Raw genomic sequence first — 22,776 nt, 5'->3', positions numbered from 1 at the left:
GGGGTGCTTACCTACTCGGATGTCATCCCATTAGCTCCCTCAGGTCCCGGGTGCATGCTTTGGATCATTAATATCTTTTCTTGTTTGTTTAATGTTTCCCACATAGATTGGATCCCTGCATCACGGGCTTGGCTGTGTGAGTATCCCTCTGCTTTTACATCCTGGCTGACATCCCGCCCCGGGTTGGGGTTGGGGTTGGGGTGGGGGCGGGGAGGTCCACCATGTTGTGTGTTCACCTCCCTGCATCCCCTGGTTCCCAGATCCACAATTCTGGCTGCTTGAGTTCCTTTCCGGAGTGATAAGAAATTTGATTTTCATAGTTCTCCCAGCCTCGAACCTCTGCAGGCCCAGACTGCAGCCACCTGGGGAGAGTTGTGTACCGTCAGGCCAGGGCAGATGGTGTCCCTCCCTCTCACCCGGCCCGGTTGAGTGCAGAGGCCAAGGCTTGCCTCTGACCCGAGGCACTGTGCCCAAAACAGATGAGGCTGATGGGCCATTGCAGGCCTGCCCACCCAACCCGCCCTCTGCCGCCCACACTCCACTGTCACCACTTTGAGCAGGTCTGCCTGCCTGCTCACCCCAGGAGCAGCAAGGCTAGCCTTGCAGTCACATGGCACTTTCCTTATGTGTCCATCTTTACCCTTCACCGGACAGCCTGCACTGCAAGAGTCAGCGCCACAAACCTGTCTGCTCCCCCCTCTTCCCACCTTGCCCTAGAGACAAACCACTAGACGCTGCCGTGGCCAGCCCTCACCCACCTCTCCGGCCCCGCCTCCCGCCACCCTCTCCCCTTCACGCTTTTATTCCAAACGATGCCCTTCCCTGAGCACGCCAGCCTGGGCCAAGCCCTTCCTCCCATCTTCCTGATGCGCTGAGCTCGGGCCTCCCACCACCAGGGCACCCGTTGCAGAGTGAACCCTCCCTGCCAGCACATCCCTTTACTAACCTGCTGTCTCCTGCGTGAGCCTGGGTGCTCTCAGAGCCGCCACTGGGCCTCCCCAGTGACTTGTCACCGCAGCCCTTAGACACCATACAGGTTGTACCTGGCCTTGTGAGTGGCTCGGGCTTCGGCAGAGTGGGGGCTCACGTGAACCCATGGCAGGCGTGCTCCGCGTGGAGGCCCAGGCCAGGCCCCACGGGGTGGTGTGGCTGCCGGCCCAGGAGTTGGGGCAGGGAACCATCAAAAGCGTCGGGATTCTTTAGGAGGGGCCTGGAATCCTCTCTCTCGGCTCTGCACCTTCCCAGTTGTGTGGCTGAGGCAAGTTGCTCAACTTCTCTGTGCCTCAGTGTCCTCATCTCAAGTAGACACTCTGGAGAAATCTTTGCCGGGACTAACAGGCTTATGTGTGTGATGGGCACTTTGTGGGGACTGAGAAATCACGAATTCCTCACTGTGGGGGCTCCCGTGTGCACGTGATGCTCTAAGATGTCTGGGACCTGCCTGAAGGAAAGGAAAGGAGGTGTCGTGAGAGGCAGGGACGCTTTCCATGGCCCTTCAGGAGAGCTCCTGAGGAAGAGCAGGGAAAGTTGCAAGGAGTCCAGACACATCTGCTGTGTGCAGTTGGTGGGAGAAGGCGTTTTCGAAGGCCAGGCCCACAGGCTGGGTTCCCAGCGCACAGGGGCTGCAGTGGAGGGGCTGGGGGCTGATGCAGCGCTTCCTCCCCATACAGGTGCTCTCTCTGCCCCACCGGCGGCTGGTCTGCTACTGCCGGCTCTTCGAGGTTCCAGACCCAAACAAGCCCCAGAAGCTCGGGCTGCACCAGCGAGAAATCTTCCTGTTTAACGACCTCCTGGTGGTATGTGGTTCCCCAGAGCGTGTCGTGGCTGGGACCCGTGGCACGGGGCGGCCTTGAACTGCAGCTCCGGTCTCCCATCTGGCCTTGTGCGCCTGCGCTTGGGGAAAGGCACCCACGTGCGTAGGGTGGAGGTGAAGGGGATGGAGTCAGCCCCACGGTCTTGGGTTACAAGAGGCAGAATCTAACTCACAGCATGGCCAACGAAAACGGGGCTTCGTCAGCTTATGTAAAAGCCCGGAGGGGGGTGTGGGGCTTCAGCCCCAACTATTTCTAGAAGCTTACACAGCGTCAGCGGGACTCCTTTATTAGGCTCTCTGTCTCTCAGCTGCGTGGGCTCCCTTCTCAGGAGCTCTGTCCACAAAGAGAAAGTCAGTCTCAGCAGTTACAGGCTTAATCCTGCCCCCTCCCTGCATCCCCGGCCACCAGGGGGATTTTCTTGGGAAGAGTCCGGGCAGAGGTCTCACTGGTTCCCGTGCCCATGCCTGAGCCGCTCACAGGGGCCAGGCAGGTGCAGTGTTGTCTCATTGGCTAAACCTGGGTCACTGCTCACCCCCAGGAGTGCCGGGTGGCAGAGAGGGGGTTCCCCAAAGGGAAACTGCGGAGCTCTTGCCCAGAAAAAGGTGGCATGGATGGTGGCCACCGGGGATAAAGATGCCCCTGGAGACAACGGGGGGAAACTGTCCCTTGGGTCTTTGTCTCTCCTGCATGCCCTGGGCTTTCTTGCTAGAGGCCCTTGTCCCTGACCCCTACCTGCCTGAGGACCAGCCACTTCTCTCTGACTGCTGAGGTTGGAATCTGGACCTGTGGGTTTCAAGTCTTTGTCAAGAGTCCCTGACCTCAAGCAAGTGACTTCAAATTCCTGAGCCTCCGTTTCCTCCTCCAAAATCTCTCAGGCAGTCACAGAGCTCAGGTGGGGTCCTGGGTGTCAGAGCCCGGCCTGGCGCCTTCGGGGTCGTGTGCAGCGTGGCACCTGCCACCTCTCTGCTGAGGGGCTTCATCGCCAGCCAGGACGACAGCTGGGATTCACGGGAGCGGAAGCCAGCATCCATGTCAGGATGTGCCTGGACACACAGGCCTGCCCTGCCCCAGAGGCCTCCCGACCTCTGCACTGCCGAGAGGGTTTTGACGTTAGTCTCGGTCAGAATCCCGAGCGCCCAGAGTTGCCCCTGAGCGGTGCAGGCGATACGACTCAGCCTCTGTCTCTGGCTGCCCCCAGGTGACCAAGATCTTCCAGAAAAAGAAGAACTCGGTGACGTACAGCTTCCGACAGTCCTTCTCCCTGTACGGCATGCAGGTTCTGCTCTTCGAGAACCAATGTAAGTCCGTGCTGGGGGCCTGCCGCGGCCCGGCCGCGAGTGTGCGTGCTGGAGCATTCGTCCACACATGGCCGTGTGCCACGTGGCAGAAACGGTGTCACAACTCCCACCTTGTAGTCATGAAGTGCTGTGCTCCCCAAGGATCTCCCCCTGGGGATCTCCCCCAGCTCTCCCATGTGTGTTCCATATTCCTGCTTCGCCAGCAGAGAGAAGGTTGCAGGCCAGGGGTCTGACGAGCAACAGTACCTGGGGAGAATTTGATAACATTGTACATGGTGGTGATCGCCTTTGCTTTTGCTCCTACGTCTTCTTACCGTGTGGTTAAGATTTTTTTAATTCAGGGCGGAGTGGATTTATGCCAATAAATTGTTGCCCGGAAGACACCAAGTAAATGGCACAGGTGATGTGCAAACACAGGCAAACAAACAGGTGCAGGCAAGGCCTGGGGGGCTGTAGGACAGGAGCCCGGTCCTGAGCGGAGAGCCCGGGTGCAAATGCGTCAAGACCTAGCAGTCCCCGGGCCGCATTCCCTTTGTCTGTAAAGTGGGGTGATAGCACCTACCTCGGGGACTTAGGTGAGTCCATACATGAAGTGCTTAGAGCAGGATTTATTCTTAGGTGTTATTGGAGTCTTCTCTGGGTATGAGTGGGCCATGGGGCCTGAGGACTTGGGGGAGGAGCTGACACCCCCACTGACTTTTTTCTGTTGACCTGGTCCTTCTCTGATACCCAAGCCCTTCCCTTTACCTCTCTCCCTCTTTGTCCCGTCCCTGTTGAAGGTCCCTGAGCTGTAGGCTGAACCAGGCCTCCTGAGATGGGGGGTGAGGGGGAGGTCCTGTTGCCCTGCCCATTCTGCACTGGCCCCAGGGGAGGACCGTTCCAGTCGAGCATCATGATATCTCCAGCAGCAGGGAAGCCCTCATCCTCTCGGACAGGTTGCCAAGCTACCGTCTGATCCGCTTTCAATCTGCAGGTTGAAAAAGAACCAGGGACCTGTGCCTGGGCCATCCCTGCCTTCCCTTGGTTTCTACCAGGGTAGAAGGTGGCCTCAGGGAGCATGGTACCACCCCACATCGTCCTGACCGGCAGGCTCTCTCTCCGAAGGGGTGGCGGTGGTTGTGATGCTCCCAGCAGTGGGTCCGACCAGACTGAATCCACAGGCAGAGGCTGTGCCCTCCTCGTTTTTACATTCCCAGGGCTCAGCCCTCAGCCCCGAACCCAAGGTCCTGGCATAAGCCCAAGAGTCGACACTGACATTTCTATGGGACATGCCTTCGTAGCAGGGATCTCAAAGTGGTAGCCGTGGGTCAGTCGCAGCCCAGTTATGTGTTTGGTTTACACATTTTAAAAAATTTGTTGAGCTGATACTTAATATCTAAAATTACTAAAATTGGAGGCACCTGGGTGGCTCAGTCCGTTAAGCATCCAACTTCATCTCAGGTCATAATCTCACAGTTCATGAGTTTGAGCCCTGCATCAGGCTCTGTGGTGATGGCTCAGAGCCTGGAGCCTGCTTTAGATTCTGTCTCCCTCTCTCTCTCTTTGCCCCCTCCCCCCTCACACTCTGTCTCTCTCTCTCTCTCTCTCTCTCTCTCTCTCAAAAATAAATAAACATTAAAAAATTTTTAATTAAAAAATAAAATAACTAAAATTTTAGATATTTTTGAGTTTTCTTGAAAACCGAGAAGGTTTTTGCTAGGCCCACATTCCCACGTCATGTGGCTGTCATGGGCTGCACGCTCCTCCCCCCCACCCCACCCCCACTCACTCTGTTGCTCAGTCTCATGTGGTTTACTTCCTACATTTATGGGAACACACTAGGCATTTGAGTTCCCAGCCTTGACTTAGGTCTGAGCAAAAGTGGTATTGGTGTGTGGACCAAGAACCTCCAAACACCCAGTAGCTGATGCTTGATTCCCGCTGAGGAGAGAGGCGCTACCAGGGGACCAAAGCCACAGAGACTCTGTGAGCTCGGAGGTGGCACCAGGCAGGTCATAGGCCAGAAAGACAGAGCACTCAGCATAGAGTGCATTGGGTATGGGGCGCCCATGAAGCACCCAAGGGAACTGAGGGTCTGGAGGCCACTTGTGAGAGAACAGAGCTCAGTGTGCATTCAGAATTGCCCAGGGAGACCAGATAAGACTCCCCCCCAGCACAGGACACTGACTCTGACGCCCGGACTCCACCCCTGGCCATTCTCGAGCTTCAGGCAATGACCAAGGACCTTGACTTGAAGGGTCTAGGCTCCATGACCTTCAGGTTGAGGAAGGATGGGGGCCCTGACCTCTGTTCAGATTGGCCAAATCTGCCCCAGACTTCTGCATAGAACAACACAGACCCAAGTCAGGAGATGGGGATTTCCTGGCAGTCTCTCTGGTCTGCCCTGTGGATGCCTTTCCTCCCTGGTTAGACGTGTCTGCTGAGAGCCTGGACCCTTAGACTTAGCATTTTCTTGACCGGCAGAGAGAGTGCAGAGAGCACCCAGGGATCCATGGGTTCTTCTCCTCCCCTTCTCCTTTGTAGACTACCCCAATGGCATCCGGCTCACATCTGCTGTCCCCGGAGCAGACATCAAAGTGTTAATAAACTTTAACGCTCCCAATCCTCAAGACCGGAAGAAGTTCACCGACGACCTGCGGGAGTCCATCGCGGAAGTGCAGGAGATGGAGAAGCACAGGATAGAGTGTAAGTCCCAGGCCCCCTGGAGAGGAAGAGCCAGCAGCCCCAGCATCTTCTGGGACTTGATGGACGCGGCCATTGGCTCCCATCTGGTGCCAGGGACTCTGGGGGCCCACAAAAGTGAGGTGCCCTGGTCTCACCTGGCCTTCCCACAGCCCTGTGACAGGGCAGCCCCCATACCCGGGCCAGAGGAGGTGGAGTGGGGAGGGCAGCAGAGGCCTCCGCATGAGAGTGAGGGCTTCCACGGCCCAGGCCCATCCTGCCTGTGGGACCACATGGCATGCCCTGAGAGAGCCTGGTTCCCCCGTCGCCCCACGAGTCGAGATTTCCCGGAGATCCGGAGCTGATCTCGTTGCACCTTGGTGTGCTTATTCTTCTTTCGTCTTCCATGTCAGGGAAGTCACCACCAAGCCCATCCTGTGGGTTTCACTGGACTTGATTATGATCTTTTCTCTCCTGGCTCCCAGCCTCACTCCCTGGAGACACACAACTACCCCCACCTTTGGGCCCCACACAAAGGGTGGGCAAGGTCGGGTTACCCCTTGCTCGTCCGCAGACCCAGGCCAGCCAGTCTCCTTGCCAGCCCTCAAGCCTGCAAAGTGACGGTCTTTCCTGCAGACCCCAAGACCCGTGCCTCTCCAGCCTCCCTTTCAGAGTTTCCTTCTGGCTCCCTTTTGTCAAAGGCAGCATTCACACCTTCTCTTTCTTTCCCAAGACAGCCGTGGGCCCTGACTTTTCCTCAGGCCAAACAGATGGCAGCTGGGTGCGATGCCAAGCCTGCACAGAGGGCCCAGGGCCTCACCCTCAAGGCTGTGTTTCTCTCTCTGTTTCAGCGGAGCTCGAGAAGCAGAAAGGCGTCGTGCGGCCCAGCATGTCCCAGTGCTCCAGCCTCAAAAAGGAGTCCGGCAACGGGACGCTGAGCCGAGCCTGCCTGGATGACAGCTACGCCAGCGGTGAGGGCCTCAAGCGCAGCGCCCTCAGCAGCTCCTTGCGGGACCTCTCCGAAGCGGGTAAGAGCGGGCCAGGACCCCCTTCCTAGCCCAGCACACGCAGGACTCAGACCGGGCAGCTGGGGCACGCGTTGCGTGCCGGGAAAGGACCGCAGTGGCGGCTGGTGGCGGCAGGTGGCGGCAGGGCTCGGACGGAGTGCCGTTGGGTTTCCCGTGACTGTCCCCAGACCGTAGTAGCATCTGACCACACAGAGAGGGCGTCCCGAAAAGGCCAGAGGAAACAGGATCCGGTTGTCAAGGCAGAACAGCCAGGAGGTTACCCCGATTCTCCCTTTCTTCTTCTAGGGGTTTTATTTATTCTTTTATTTATTTTCCGGAAACTGCTCTCACACAGAGCGAGCCAGGCCCCACTGATGGATGTGTCCCTTGTCCTCTGTGCTGCCGCGTCCCTGTGTTTTATGCTGATGAATGAAATGGAGTGAAGCCCTCGAAACTGTGTTTGGAGACCCCCCCTCTCCCACTGTCCCTGGTCTCATTTCCCTCACGGAGGTCTCCCTTCCTGGGAAACCCGGGCCCCCATCTGGCCCAGAGGCAGTGGCCGCAGCTGCCCCCTGGATGTCGGGGCAGTGGGGGGTGGGGGGGGAGGGGGCCCTGGCACAACCGTGGTTTTTGTTACTGTTTCTTTGTTTCTGTGTGTGTTTATTTGCTGCCAGCCTCTTAACCCCTAAGCAAGCAGCACCCCTCAAGCCTCCCAGATTGCCCAGGGGAGGAGGTGTGTCTAGAGTGTCAGAGAGCTTTTGGGGGCAGCTCGCCCGGCCGGGTCCCCTGGGCCAGCCGCCCGTGAGTGTTGTTTAGCCTGCTTTGCCTACAGTGCTGTCAGAGAAGCTGTGGAGGGACAGCCCCTGAAGCCCCCCAGTCACGTCTCAACAGGCAGCTTCTCCTGGGAGGAGGCTCCAGCTACAATGGAGCAGAGGTTACAGGACGTTGTCCCACAGAGGGCACGCGGCTCCGGGTGTCCCGGCTCTAGGAGCCTGATTGCAGGCCCTGGGTTGTCGGAAAAGACCCTCTCGGGCCAAGATCAGCCGCCTCCTCTCCAGGGGCCCGGCAGCCCCCTCCCCTTCTCGGGGCGTCACCCGCCCCACCCTGCCTCGGACATTACCTCGTGGCCAGCCCTGGGCCCCGCTACTAAAAGAGCCCGCTCATGACTCCATCCCACACCTGCCCCACCGGCCGCACTGCCTCCCTCCAGCTTACTCATTTCCCAGAAATTTTTTTTCTTTTTTTTCTTTTTTTTCTTTTTTTGAGTTGGAATTTTTTTGTCCTTATTTTGTCCTGTCATTTTTTTTTTCATAGTAAAAATCAGAAATCCATTGCCAGCATGAGGTTCACCCAGGGTTTCTCAACCCCAGCACCATTGATGTTTTGTGCCAGATAATTCCGTGCTGTTGGAGGGTGCTGTCCTGTGCACTGCAGGATGTTTACCAGCATCCCAGGCCTCTACTTATGAGATGCCAAGAGTATCTTCCCCCCCCCCCCCCGCCCCGTGTCATAACAGACAATAATGTCTCCAGAAATTTCCAGGGGTCCTCTGGGGGGCAAAAATCACCCCTAGTTGGCAAAGTGCCACGGGTTGAGAACCACTGGTTTTCCCTATGGCTTGTTAAACCCAGCTAAACGTAATTGGACAGCTCTGGGCCTCTGTAGGCTGGTAGCCGGGACCTCTGTTTGGGTTTGTGCAGTGGCGTTAGGCCTGGCCTCTCTGTTCCCTGATGCAGTACCTGGAGGGCGGATGGGTCCCGTCCAGTCCCTCAGGTAACAGTGGCTCTGTTGAAACCGAGGCTCCCAGCGTGGCCAGCCACACCTAGGACTCCAGCTCCTGGGGGTCAGATAGAGCTGCACCCCCAGGCCTGTGTGAGGGACAGAGCGCTGAGGTTCAGCTGCTTTCCTTCTATCGTCGCTGTTGCCGTTGTTGTTTGGACATTCTGAACTAAGAAAAACTCTAGGGATTGAGTCTTCCCAGGAGGCCATGTGAAGAATCCCCCAGGAAGGCAGCCCCCTGTCCCCAGGAAGCCTGGAGGGTGTGTTTGAGTCCTGGCAGCTGCCAAGGCCCCAGACTGGGAGCCCTCCACGTGCAGTCTCCAGAGGGAGACAGGCCAATGTCGGCAACCATCCAGGAAGATGCTGGGCTCAGCACCCGAAGACGTACCCCGGACTGGGTCGGAGTGAAGCTCTCCGGAGGCATCGTCACTCTCCCCACCGTGGCCCTTACTAAGAGGGCTGCTGGAGAAGAGGCAAGGCCTCAGGGATACTCTCTCCCTTCGGGAAAGCTAGCGCTCAGTTGTTGGCACGTCACTGCTCTGGGGGCGTCTGCCCTGGACCTGCAATCACACATCATTCCGGGTGACGACACACCTCAGACGTGGATCTCCCCACCCCCCACCACCAATTCTCTCCACACGGTCTTCCTTCGTCCGGGATCCATGCTCATTTCAGTGGCACCAGAGCCCTATCGGCCTGCGATCAAGGGCCTGCGTGGACCGGGGACACAGGTGTGACTGGGGCCTTAACCCCTGGCCCAGATCAGTCAAGTCATGATGGACGCTATCCCCAAGCCCCCAAGGTCCTCCTGCCCCTCCCAGCCAAGCTGCCCAACATCAGTCTCCAGAGAGAGGATGTCTCCCAGAGGCCATGGGACCTGCCTGCACCTGTCATTGCTCTGGGGCCTAGCCAGAGACCTGCCATGTTCTGCCCCAGGGAACCCGGGAAGCCCTCTCAGGGGAGATTTGGTGGCTCCTGGTGGCCAGTGTCCAAAGCAGCACCTTCTCAGCCTCCAGCATTATTAAGGACCACAGGGTGGGACCCTGGGTTGAGAGCCCTTGCTGCATTCTGTGCCGATACCAAGAAGCAGGAAAAGGCTGTGAAGAGCCATGCTGGGAACTCCTTCCAGACGTGGTTACTGATCCTGGCCACAGTTGGCCTGGCAGGGCCTGATCAGGTTCTGGGAGAGGCACTGGGCGGGGCAGGGCTCCTCTGTGGCTGGTGCAGGACCCCCCCCCCCCCCCCCCCGCCCCGCCAAGACAGAGGGAGCGTAGCAGGAGATAGAGTGCAGGTGAGGGATAGTGTGGGTGCATGGGCGAGAGCCACTTTCCCAGCATGCTTCACCTCCATTAGCACATGATGTGCACCTGTGTGCACACACCCAGACACAGGTCTATAGCGAGCAGGTGTCTGTGGGGTGTCCCCATGACTAGGGGCTCTGGGACTGGACTGCAGACAGCAGTGAGGTAGGGATACCTCACATCTCATGCTTATTTGGGAAATTGAAAAGATGGATTCTGAGAAACTTAGCATTACTCAAAGACATCCAAGTTAAAACTGTCCTAAGTCTTGGCCCACTTGGGGGCAGGAGGAGGAGGGTTTTGTTGTACTTCAGGTCAGATACCACACAGAGCCCCCAAACCTAGCTCCAGGCCTGGCCTAAGTCCCCTTGAGAGAAGCACATCAGTCGGAAGACATTGCTGGGCACTGGTGGGGCGGGCTGGCCTTACTGTGTCCCTGGTTTTCAGTTAGGGGAGCCCTCTAGGCTTCGAGGGGCCAGAGAGCTGATTTTAAAACCGCAGAGACAGCAGAGATCTGACTTCAGCATTTCTGCATGGTGCCACAAGATCCCGAGTATCTGATGCTCACATCTACCCTACTCAGAGGAAGGCACGTACCCATTTCACAGACGCAGAAACTGTGCTAAAGAATCAAAGGAGTGCCAGGTGGGGTTACCTCTTCAGCCAAAGAACCTCATTCTGCTCTATGTCCCTGGACCACTGTGTTGGGACAAAAAGCAGGAAGGGAAGATGGCCAGCCTTTCTTCTCATACGAGCTGAAAGATGAGGATATGTGACGACCCTCATCTTTGTTCCAGCTGGGAATAAGGGCCAGGTCCTACGTGGTTCTCCCTGGTCCTCAGCAACTGGTGGAAAACACTCTTGCCCTAATCTTCTGTGTGGCCCTGTCCTGAGCGAGCTCTGAAGCCCTCTCACACATGCCAGAGTCCAGCAAAGTTCCCAGCTGGGACTCAGGTTTGGGGGTTGGCAGGCCAAGCAAAGGGACCGAATGTCCCCCGAGTCCACTGTTGCATGCCCAAGATCAAGGCTCCGTCCCAGTACACTCAGACGCCACGGTGAGGCCTGAAGGACCCACAGACCCACTCTCTACCCCGCACAGGGCCAGCTTCTTGGCCACAGAGAGGCACGTAGCAGCCTTTCCATCTTTCAGGCTCCTGGGCTCACTCAGCCTGCATTCCACTCAGAAGACAGCATGGCCAAGCTTCCCAGCCCCAGAGATGGACAGGCAGACCTGGGTGTGAGTCCCGCTCGCTCACTGTGGAATTGGACAGTCGGTCCATGAGCCTCAGCCTCCACCTCCTCCTCCTCCTTGGCACAAAGGGACACCTGTACTGCATTGCTACGGGGCTTGACCAAGAACAAATGTGTTCGGCTCGTGGCCAGGGCTGCACAGGTGGAAGCCTCCAGAACATCAAGTGGGTGGCCCCTTCTCTGTCCCCTCTTCCTGTCTGCTTTCCTGACGGCTGGACAGAGACCGGACCCCGAAGCTTGGGCACCCACCATTCTTGCCAGCCTCAGTGTCCTGCAGGAATCCATGGAGAGGGCCTCCAAAAGGACCCTGGAGGCCAGGCTGAGCCTTAGGCCTCCAGAACCAAGAAGACACAGCCTTCCTGTAACACAGCCAACATATATTGAGTGCCTACTATATGCCATGTGCCGGGGGGTAGTAGAAAGCCATCGGCAGGCAGCGCTCACAGCTGAGGGAGCACTTGTGGCATCCGGAAGGGCGGTACCCGCAGAAGGGAAGCAGGACTCTGGGCTCTCCCAGCAGACCCTGACCCTGCCTCCTGCCCCTGGCCAGGGCACTGCACAAACCAAACAGTTGGCTCCAGAGGCACCAGCACATTTGAGCTCCCCAGAAGGAAAAGACAGGACGCCAAGTTTAGTTTCCTCCTAACCATCAACCCCACCCTGCCTGCAAGGGGGGAGATGTATATGTATGTGTGAATATGCATATACATATGTATATGAAATCCACGCAGTCAGGGCCGCACAGGACCACATCTTGTTTGTTTTGAGCCATTGGAGAAGCTGCCCCTGTCCCATCCCCTGCTGGCAGGTGGCTGAAGCACAGGGCATCTGGCCCCCGCTGTGCACGCTCCCCAGCCCACCTGGAGGCATCCCCCCACCCCACCCCCCACCCCCCGACAACAGACTGCCAGTCCAGGAGAAGGGGTATCAAGTTGGGGCTGGTTGAAAACAAGTTTTTTTCTTTGAACTCCCCCTCTTTTTTTCTTTTTTTTTTTTTTTTCTTTTGAAACTCATTACTGCCCTCCCACGGGCTTCCCTACGGAGCCAGTCCTCCGACCCTCCCCCCGGCCTGCGGCAGTGGTGACCCAGGGCCAGGCAGGCGGCGGCCCGGCCTCGTGTCCATGTCTAACCTCTGGTATTGCATGTTCTGGGCAGGGAAGCGAGGGCGTCGCAGCAGTGCGGGATCGCTAGAGAGCAATGTGGAAGTAAGTAGGAAGCGCCTACGTCCAGCTGGCTGTCGTGTGTTGCCTCCCCGATCCTTGGTTTATATCTGTTGTCTTTTTTTTTCGTTTTTTTTTTTTTTTTCCGTTTTGCTCTTCCTTCCCCCTACTGCACAGAGGCGCAGACACGCCCCGTCCCCCATGCCTGCCTCAGCCCCAGTGCATGCCAGCTTCCCCCCTCCTAGAATCGCCCGTGCCTCTCACCGCTTGTTTGGGCTGGACCCATGGGAGGTGGGGGTGGTTCTGGATTCCGTGTTTTAGTTCCCGCTTAACCCCGCCCCCTGTGGTCCCCCAAGCATGGTTAACATCCCGGCTTCCTGGCACTCCCCCACCCCCACCCCGGGGCCCCCGCCTGCCGACACTGCTCCTGGGCGGGAAGCACCGCCCGCCAGGCATCTGTGCACCCTCCACCCGCACTGTCGGGGGCGGGAGGGTGGGTTTTGCCCATCTCTTGACTTCCATGCTCCACCATCCCCATCGCTTCCTTCCTGGAGTTCCGATTGCTGTGTGTCTGCAGTCAGGACATCATGGAATTGCTTAGCTAGCTCGGGGGGAGGAAAGCCATGAGAGGAAGAAAAAATTCCGTGTGGATTTCATGAGATTTCATTCATCTGCCAACCATTTCTATATTACTGTTCACATCGTAACCTCAGCTTGCAGACCTTTTTGTTTCCTTCTTTTTCCTTGTTTGGTTTGCAGTAGGTAGCTGCAGTGAAATGCCTAGGCAGCCCCCCCCCGCCCCTCCAACAAGGACAAGGTTCCCCGAGCCCCCCGCCCCGGTCCCTACCACCAGCTTCCCAGAAAGCTCGGGGCCCACACAGGCAGAGCAGATGGCGCAGTTTCAGCAGGAACGGGGTTCTTCTTCATGCACATCAGCCCAGCCTACTCCACCCAGCACATGGCGCTCACAGGCACCCCCGGGCTGGTCGTTCTGATCCGAAAGCTCAGGCCGCCTTCCGTATCAGGACGAGAGCAGAAGTCACACTTGTGCTGCTGCTGCTGCTGCTTTGACCAGACAGGAGCGTCCCTCATCCCCTACCCCATCCCCACGCCTCTCAGTGGAAGGCCACCCTGGGTCCCTGTGGCCCCCAGTCGCATGAGGGGAGGTGGCACTGACCCAGCCTCACCCAGCCCCGCCCTCTGCAGCCAGAGAGTTAACTAAGGCTTAGCAGTCAGTGGGTGAACTTTTTACATCAAAAAAAAAAAAAAAATCATTCTGACATAAGTGCTGTAAGGTCTTTTAATTTTGATTTCTATGAATTTCCTTTTTAGGGGTCCATCATTAGCAGTCCTCACATGCGCCGGAGAGCTACATCAACACGAGAGTGTCCATCTCGCCCACACCAGACTATGCCTAACTCATCCTCCCTCCTGGGCTCCTTATTTGGGAGTAAGAGAGGGAAGCCCCCTCCCCAGGCCCACCCGCCCTCAGCCCCTCCCCAGCCACCCCCCCACCCACCGGGCCTGCCCCACGCGCAGCACTCTGGGGCCAGCCACCACCAGGGGCCTGCTGAGGGCCCGCCGCAGGCCCAGGTGCACGGGCACCATGCCCAGTACTGCCACGTGCAGCAGAACCCGCCTCCCTACCACCACCACCACCACTACCACCCCCCCCAGCACATCCAGCACGCACACCAGTACCACCACGGCCCCCACGGGGGGCACCCACCCTATGGGGCCCACGTGCACAGCCACCCACCACTGCCCTCGGCCCACGCCGGCCACCCGGGCCACACGGGCCACGGCCACGCAGCGCACCACCACGGGCAGCCCCCCGCCCCGCCGCCCCCCACCAGCAGCAAGGCCAAACCCAGCGGCATCAGCACAATTGTGTAGACAGCCTGGGCGGGGTCCCAGACTGCCCCGGAACACCTGCACACCACACAGAGCCATGCCCGGGGGCGGCCGGCCTCAGACCAGACCCAGGGCACCTCTGTTTCCACCTCTCCCCTCTGCTCCCCGCGGCCTGGATGGAGCCCTCTGAGCCCACGGGGCTTGTGTTGCAGGGAACAAAGTTCACGATCTCACTTAGCGTTGGTGTCCTGGGTTCCATCCACTTGGACCCAAGGGGTGGGCCTCGGCCACCATCAGCCTTGAAAACGGCGCCACCGGCCATGTAGATGTTGAGCTGTCCCCCACCCCAAAGCAGCCCTCAGCTCTGCTCCCCAACTGTACACGCATATGAAAACCCAGCCTAGGAAAAGAAGAAACGAGACACAAAAACCAGAGACAGAACAAAACAAAACAAAAACAAAAACAAACCGAACTTGCTGCATTTATTGCTCTTTTATTGACAATGGGCAAAAAATTAAGTAGACCTGATATGGTTGATGAAAATACGTAAGTAAACTTTATATAATATAAATATATAAATATATAAATATATATATATATATACTGTATAGGTAGTATTTGTGTGTGAAAGGAAATGTCTCAGTCCACAAAATTAGCAATATAGACTTTCCAAGGAGCTCCACTTACCCGCTAGGAAGACAGTATCTTACATGAATGTGAGAGAGTAAACCAAAAACGTAAACGCTAGGAACAAATTCAGATACTTCCATATTTTCATAAAAAAAGAGGAGAAGTCCCTCCAGGGACTGGCTAAAATCTTGACGCAATCATTACTAACTGTGCCAAGTAACATAGCATCTAACTGTTTAAAAAGTCCAATATTGCTTTGTATAAATCCTTATTTTATTAACAGAAAACTATCATAAGTAATCAGTATTATAAACTGCTCTGTTATTTCAGGTAAGCAAATAGATACAAATGCAGGAAACTCTACAGTAGCAACTCAGGACAACTGGTTAGGAGCTGGTTGTCTGAGGATATTGGTTCCACAGATTCTTAGACACTTTAATGGCTGCGATAACTGTGAATTTCCATGATCCATATTTCTTTTATATGCATATGATTTAATGCACACTCATTCAGAGTCCTCTCAGGGGGGCACCCATCCACGGCAGAAGTGTTCATCTCCAACATGAGGGCGGCCAGCTCCCATACTCGCCTCCCCAACACCATAACTAACTCATCCTGTCTCCCTCCAACTGCCACAGGCACCACCCCCACCCCCACCCCCACCCCACCCCAGTGAGTTTCCGCCGGGAACCGCTCCAAATCCGAAGGCTGATTCTAGTATGTAGCAACCCAGGGCGGTGTGTGTGTTTCCCATTTTGTTTTCTGAGCGGTAGCCGCGATCATCGTGATTCCATGTGGCCATGTGCTAGCACAACCCCTGTGTCCTCACCGTGGCCCCTCCGACCCCCACCTCCCGGCCGACGAGTGCCGGCCCTCGCCAGCGAAGCCCCCGCTGCCTTCTCATGGTCCAGTTAGCTGCCAGGGCATCACATGACTCTCAGCTGTGCTCTTGTCGCTTCCGTGTTGTGGTGACACCATCCGCTCCCCCGGGGCCGGGCGCCGCACGCGTCCGGTTCTGTGACTGAGTCACCCACGGGCCGTACTTTGTAGTTTCAGCCTTTCGAGCCACTGCAGCCGCCAGTGCTGTGCTCCTAAGCCGTGGGACCGGAGGACTGCCCCGCGGCCCCTGCCCCGGCGGAGAGCCCTTTCAGAAAGGGCGAAGCTAGTGCTGGACTCCGCGGGCCACAGGCTCCGCACGCCGTGGACGGCGTGGTGCGCCGTGGCCAGACGGCAGGACGACCGAGGGGAGCCCACCTGGCGGGCCGGCCGGGGGCCCCGCCCGTTTCCCTCCCACCCGCCCCTTTGTCATATCATCGAGGCCACCATACCAGCAAATCTGCAAACCGAGCACTTTGTTAATCTCCACAGAGAGCAAATACAGCAATCTAGAGTTTAGCCTTTTTTTTTTTTTTTTTTTTTTTGGAAGAAGTGTGACTTTAACCTGCCCACCTTTATCTTCCCATCGTGTCGTGTTTCTCTCCCGGGCACCTGCTCGGAAGGAGGGACGTGTACAAAGCACGGGTGCGTCTGATCTGGTCCAGGCCAGGCTGGTGGGAGGCTCCCCACTTCCACCGGCTCCTAGATTCCTTGGTTTTCCTGCAGAATCAGGCTCCCCGAGGCGTTCTCTGTCTTGCGGTTTAAAGGTTGTTGTTCTGACCAGGAGAAGTCGAATTGTACTGCATGCCATCTGGCGTCAGTCGTGTGAGGCCACACTCTATGTATTGTGTATTTGCAAACTATATCAGTGTTACTGTTGACAAATAGTTGAAGTAAAGTGATAACATATTAAATATGTCGGCCTTTCTTCACCCTCTGTACCGATAGTAGAGTCTACCTGTAAACTCGAGGTTGTTCCAGAAAAGATGCAGGCTCTTTGGCACAAGGTTGCCCTTTCTGAAGGGGTGACCACCGATGAAAAAGGGTGGACAGCAAAGCCGATGGGGTCGGGTAGGGGGGCGCTGTCTCCATCGCCGTCCTTCGTGCACCACGGGCCACTCAGAACCCTTACTTCCAAAACTGCCGTCCGTGTGTCCTGAAGCGTGGTCTGGTGGCCACACGGCCGGATCTAGCGAAAGGGGGCTTCTCGAACCAATTCCCTTTCTCCCCATGTGTCCAACTTTGTATAGCGTGTTGGGCTCAGGTCAGCGAGGCTTCATCATTCTTTGTTTGATTTACACGCTTACCGTGGGAAGCGTCTCCAGGGAGTGTTTCCAAGGAGGCTGGAGCCACGCTGCCTGGAATCTCGTTTGGGAAGCAAAAACTGCCGACAGATTGCTTTCCCGCGCCCCACCCCCACCCCCCGGGTGGCGCTCTCGTGGGACTGTTCTTTCTAGACCCCAGCCTGCCACAGGATCAGCGCTGTGGGGGCCTGCCGTCCACCCCCCACCCCGGGGATAGGCAGCAGGACGCCGAGCAGGACGTTTGTGTCCTCCTTCCCCACCGTCAGGACACACTTGGGACCTTTCTCTCAAGTCGTGCAAATTGTTCCAGTGAAACGGTCATTTCCGACACGAGCAGGAGTAGAGGAAGCGGCAGGTAGCATCACAAAAATCTTTTCTGGGACAACAATTAAATCATGTGTTTGTATTTTTTTTTTAAGTTTACGAATGAATTGTACAACAATGTAAAAATAAAGTTCATCCTAATATGATGTGCACATATTGCTTAAAAATGTCTTCAGTCACCCAGCGTAGAGCGATGTTTCCATCACGCGCTGCATGCAGAAGAAGCCTCTTGTTTGTCTTTAAAACGAGCTGAAAAGACAGCAGATATGTAAACACGACCCTAGGTGTTGACTCGGCACTCCCTGCAAAGCTGGGTCTCTACGGGTAAGCATGCATCTTACGGTTTCGTTGTAAAATACCATCACTCTTCCTGCCTGAAAACTGAGGAATTTTGTAAAGTATCTCCAATAACAACAATAATCCAGGAAACAGATTTCGAGACGGATCAGTGCCAAGTGGGGGGTGGTGGAAAGGGACAGGTGGGAGGAGGGGCGTGTGCCTCTTTCTTACCCACGAAGGGGCACACGTTAGCCTAACCGTGGTCGCATCGAGGTCCCGCACAGGACCCGTCTCCTCTTGGGAACTGTAGTCCACCTTCTAGTTGTTTTAAACGGTTAGCATCAGGTCTTGACTGCAGACCTTCCAAAGACTTCGAGAGACACCTCCCTCGCCAGAGGCCCGGCACCCGCTGTGTAACTTTGGGCAGGAAGGGAGTGCTTTTGTTTTAATACACATTCTGTTTGTGAGTAGTAACAGACTCTATTGATGTAAAACCATAGCTGTGATCATGTGGAGAAATCAAATAAATCCTTTAAAACTCTCGGGTTTTTACTGTTTCTGAAAAGCCCAGCTGTTTCCCTATTGAGCAGACACAGAGAGCTCTCCAGGTGACCAGCATGGCCTGTCCTCATCATGACTGCTGTGGGCAATAGCTCTCCTGGAAGGTGTGGGTCTGGCTTTCATCGAGGGTGCTGGTATATGAGACTTAAAGTTACATGTCACAACATAGGCACGGATGGTGTCAAAGGTATTGAATTTTTTTAATGTCTATTTTTTTTTTTTTTTTTTGAGAGAGAGAGAGACAGACAGAGCTCGAATGGGGGAGGGGCAGAGACAGAGGGAGACACAGAATCCAAAGCAGGCTCCAGGCTCTGAGCTGTCAGCCCAGAGCCCGAAGTGGGGCTCGAACCCACAAACCGTGAGTTCATGACCTGATCCAAAGTCTGACACTTAACTGACTGAGCCACCCAGGTGCCCCATCAAAGGTAGATATAATTTCTAGCAACCTGCAGCCAATTTGAGGGCTTCCATTGAGTTAAAGAGGAGATGGGTCCTTTGGAGTGTTGAGATGGACTGGGAATGACGTGGGGGAACCAGTCCTCAAATGGTTGAGGAGAGGTTATTTTACGAGGTCAAAGCAGCCCGTTCTCCCACGTGATGATTAATGCGATGTGCAAAAACCAGGAAGGTGAGGGGCACCTGGGTGGCTTAGCTGGTTGAGCATCTCACTCTTGACTTTGGCTCAGGTCATGATCCCAGGGCCGTGGGATCGAGCCCCATCAGGCTTCTCCCTGAGCGTGGAGCCTGCTTGGGATTCTCTCTCCGTCTGCCCCTCTCCCCTGCTCACATGCGCTTGCTCACTCTCTCTCTCTCTCTCTCTTTAAAATAAAAAATAAAAACAAGAAAAGGAACCCAGGAAGGTGAATTCTGCTTTACCTGGGAGAATGTGATTGGCCTGTGCGATTTCTCCTTTCCTGGAACCAAATTCAGCTCCAGGGAATGCTACCTTAAAGTTTCCATTTCATTCCATAAAGTGAAGCAAAACCGGTAGATCTAATTTGTGGACAAGAAAAAAGGTTAATCTCAGTGACGGAAACTAGCTGTGGCCTGCCCTTCATAGAGAAGTGAATTGTGATCTAAAGATGTTCTCTGATTTCTACAGCTGGGCCGTCATTCCTTTCCCAGCTGGTGAGAGGCTCTTCAGCAGGTGAGGCTGGTTACTGAAAAGCCTGAGACACTGAGCTCTGGTTTTGTCTGGTGCCACCATTCACGGGGCTGCACTCGCCAGCTGCTTGGTGTAGGTAGGTAAGCGGCTAGGCCAGTGCTTCGAGGTGATGATTCTCGGTTTTGTGTTGTCTCCCCCGCCCCCACCGACAGACTGTGAGCCCCGTGGGGGCCAGGGCTGCATCTGATGCACTTCTCTGTGTCCGAGGGCCAGCACAGGACTGTCAGATGTCAAAGCGCATCTGAAAACAAACTGATGGTTGCCAGGAGGAGTGGGGTGGCCGGGGGGGTGGGTGGTGGTCACAGCAAAACCACTGGCTGATCCTAGCGTATCATCATCATGGGGTGCCCGAGGGGGCTCAGTCGGTTAAGCATCCAACTCTTGATTTCAGCTCAGGTCATGATCTCACAGTCTGTGAGTTCGAGCCCCACATCAGGCTCTGTGCTGACAGCTCAGAGCCTGGAGCCCGCTTCGGATTCTGTGTCTCCCTCTCTCTCTGCCCCTCCCCTGTTCACGCTCTGTCTCTCTCTGTCTCAAAAATAAATTTAAAAAAAAAACATTAAAAACGTTTTGGAAAAAAAATAAGAAAAAGTTCCTTTGCGTGGCCTTTGCGAGGCCTGCGTGATCTGGCCCCATCACCCTCACTTTCCCCTTGCTCTCCAGCCTTTCAGATGCCCAGACAGCCTGTGTCTCCTCCTGCCACTGGGCCTGTGCAGGTGTGTTCTCTCCCTTCCCCCAAAGGTGGGATGCTTTTCCTCGCATCTTTGTTTAGTCAGCTCCCGTTTCATCTAAGGAACTTTTTAGTTCAGCCATTGCTCCCGGTGAGATGCATTCCCCGTAGTTGTATATTCAATGGTGTGATCGTTTTGCGACAGCAGAGGTCACGAGGTCAGGACAGTGGGTACTCTTGCGCCCTGCCATAATCTCAACCCGAGGCATGAGCAGAATGGCCATACATGTTTGTTGAATGAATAGATGAGCACCATAGGACCAAAGATGAAATTTAGTGCTAAAACACATGATGCAAGTTACGGGCTGAGAATGAGCTCGGGGGCCTGGGGAAGTGGTGTGGGGCCCGCGGGCTGGGGAGAGGCCGACTGGGCCTACTGGCATGCCTCATTACTTCCAGGAGCATTTGAGGCAGCGGTTGGAGGCTTTCAGTCATTATGTTTTAGACCATTATGTGTTTTAACATTTAGAGCCTTTGGAAGGAATAGATCCGTACAAAGCAGGGGAAAACATCACCCACAATCCTACCACCGGCTTCTCCGCACATGTATTCTCAGCTACCTGGTTCAGATCTTCTACGTGTGTCCCAAAGGGTTTGTTAAGTGTTATTTGGTGCCCGCCATGACAAACAGTTCACCATCAAAAAACGTGTAGGAAATGCCAGATTAGACCAAGTTAAACTGGCCTTTTACTACAGGACTTCTCAGAGCCTTTGAAAGGATGATGTGCATTGTGAATCTCTGAAAGCTAGACAGTCTGTGCCACGTTTCCCAGGCTTACTGCGGAGCTGTTGCATTCTACGGCATACGGTTTAGTACAAGTTTGTATGTGTAAATTGTATTCTTTTTTCCCCTTAGTGCAAAAGACTCGAACAGTTTATAACATCTGCATGACGGCCCATCGTATGGATGTCCCGTGATGTACTTGACAGACAGATAGTGTTATTTTGGTGAACAAGGAACAAACAGAAGAAAATAATAGTTTCTGAGTGGATTTGGCGAGTGGCTTCTGGTGATTCTGGTAAGGATTTGAGACCCGGATCAGACCCCTGAATCTAGCTTCAGTGCTGGGTTCCTGGGGTGAACGTCGGCACCGTTTTGGTAACTGGGTAGCCACGTGGCAGCTGAGATGCCCCTCCAATCAGTGTATTGAAGTCAGTGCTCACTTCCCAAGGGGACCCATCCCACTTCTCAGCACAGAATGGGCTGTAATAAAGATTTATTGGCCGGCTGATGGTAGGTATGTCGTGAGGGCTGATTCCCCCCGTTTCTAATGTGCAGCTTCATGTTAAGGCATTTCTCGAGGAATCTTTTCTTCCTTTCCTGTTGTTTGCAACCGTGCTCTACCCGTACCTCTAGTGTGACCAGTGTTACTCCTCATCTCCCATAGAGTTAGCAGGGAGGAAACCGTTCCACGATAAAAATGCCAGCGGGTAATCCCAGCCGCCTCAGTTGGGATTTCGCCCCACATCCTTTAAGAACTGTTCAGGAAAAGGGGCGCCTGGGTGGCTCGGTCGGTTGAGCATCGAACTTCGGCTCAGGTCGTGATCTCACGGTCCGTGGGCTGGAGCCCCGCATCGGGCTCAGGGCTGACAGCTCAGAGCCTGGAGCCTGCTTCGGATTCTGTGTCTCCCTTTCTTTCTGGACCTCCCCCGCTTGCGCTCTGTCTGTCTGTCTGTCTCTCTCTCTCGAAAATAAATAAACATTAAACAAAATTTTTAACAAGAACTGTTCAGGGGACGCCTGGGTGGCCCTTTGGTTGAGCATCTGACTTTGGCTCAGGTCATGATCTCACAGCTTATGAGTTCAAGCCCCACGTCAGGCTCTGTGCTGGTAGCTCAGGGACTGGAGCCTGCTTCAGATTCTCCTTCTCCCTCTCTCTCTCTCTCTCTCTCTCTCTTTACCCCCCCCTGCTCACTCTCTGTCTCTCAAAAATAAATTTAAAAAAATTAAAAAAAAAAAGAACTGTTCAGGAAAAGAATAAACAAAGTCACTTGTAGCTCAGACCTACCGTTTACCAGGGAAGTTTACTGACGTTTCAATGAAAGGTCAGTGGGAAAATAAACATCTTCGACTAGAAGAGCTGACATCAAGCCCCAAATCAAAATCTATAAATCCAGGCGGAGACTGTATGGGAAAGAGAAACTGGTACCATCCTAATGGCGGTAAAAACAGGCCACATCTAGGGCTCATGCCCATCAGGAGAGAGACCCACCTTGCTTGGAGAAATGCTGAGGGAAGGCTTGAGACCTGCTGGAGTCAAAAGGAAGAGATACGGAAAGGTTTGGACCCAGAGGCGACAGAAGACACTGCTGGAGAACAGGGGCACCTTAGAAGTAGATTTCCCTTGGAGGCGTGGCAGTGAAGGAAAAGAAGGAGCTAAGAGAAGAGCCCTCTTCAAGCAAGATGCTGTCAAAGAATCAGAAGACGTCCAAAAAAAAAAAAAAGTGTCTTATTAAAGGAAATGCAATTCAAACACATAAAGCATGCATACAAAGTACTTTCAGAAGAAAACTTGGAAAACTGTTCAGCAAATAAAAATACACAATACATACAATCCGGATAAAAAGCCAAAAGCAGGGGAAAATTGTAACAGCATCCCCATCACTAGTTAGGTATAAACAAGCAGCATCACATGAAGGAGGATTGCAAACCGTAGCGTCCCGAGCTCAGAAGAAAAATGGACAAGTACCATGAGCAATGGGAGCTCACTGAACTCAGGGAGAAAACTGAAGAAAAACACAAAATTATCTCACATGCCCAAAGGAGAGCAGATACAACAGA

The 22,776-nt window shown here is 54.9% G+C and overlaps 1 protein-coding gene across 11 annotated transcripts in view; it reads left to right on the top strand.

Annotated features, from left to right (window-relative positions):
• Nucleotides 1-18,079, top strand: part of IQSEC1 (IQ motif and Sec7 domain ArfGEF 1) — a 508,671-nt gene extending 490,592 nt beyond the window's left edge. For 7 of the 11 annotated variants that reach the window (XM_086697311.1, XM_086697315.1, XM_086697313.1 and 4 more), the window contains 7 exons: nt 107-136; nt 1,671-1,796; nt 3,013-3,112; nt 5,636-5,797; nt 6,625-6,801; nt 12,267-12,316; nt 13,604-18,079. In XM_086697311.1, the coding sequence (XP_086553437.1) occupies nt 107-136; nt 1,671-1,796; nt 3,013-3,112; nt 5,636-5,797; nt 6,625-6,801; nt 12,267-12,316; nt 13,604-14,167 (1,209 nt within the window). In that variant the 3' untranslated portion in view covers nt 14,168-18,079. The remainder of the gene's footprint in view (nt 1-106; nt 137-1,670; nt 1,797-3,012; nt 3,113-5,635; nt 5,798-6,624; nt 6,802-12,266; nt 12,317-13,603) is intronic. The other 4 variants (XM_086697317.1, XM_086697321.1, XM_086697316.1 and 1 more) reach the window with 3 other exon arrangements.
• Nucleotides 18,080-22,776: the final 4,697 nt, after the last annotated feature.

The sequence above is a fragment of the Puma concolor genome, chromosome A2 (genome assembly GCF_028749965.1).
Source record: "Puma concolor isolate L17-30 chromosome A2, mPumCon1.1.hap2, whole genome shotgun sequence".
Classification (NCBI taxonomy): domain Eukaryota; kingdom Metazoa; phylum Chordata; class Mammalia; order Carnivora; family Felidae; genus Puma; species Puma concolor.
This window is presented reverse-complemented; position numbering and strand designations above follow the sequence as displayed.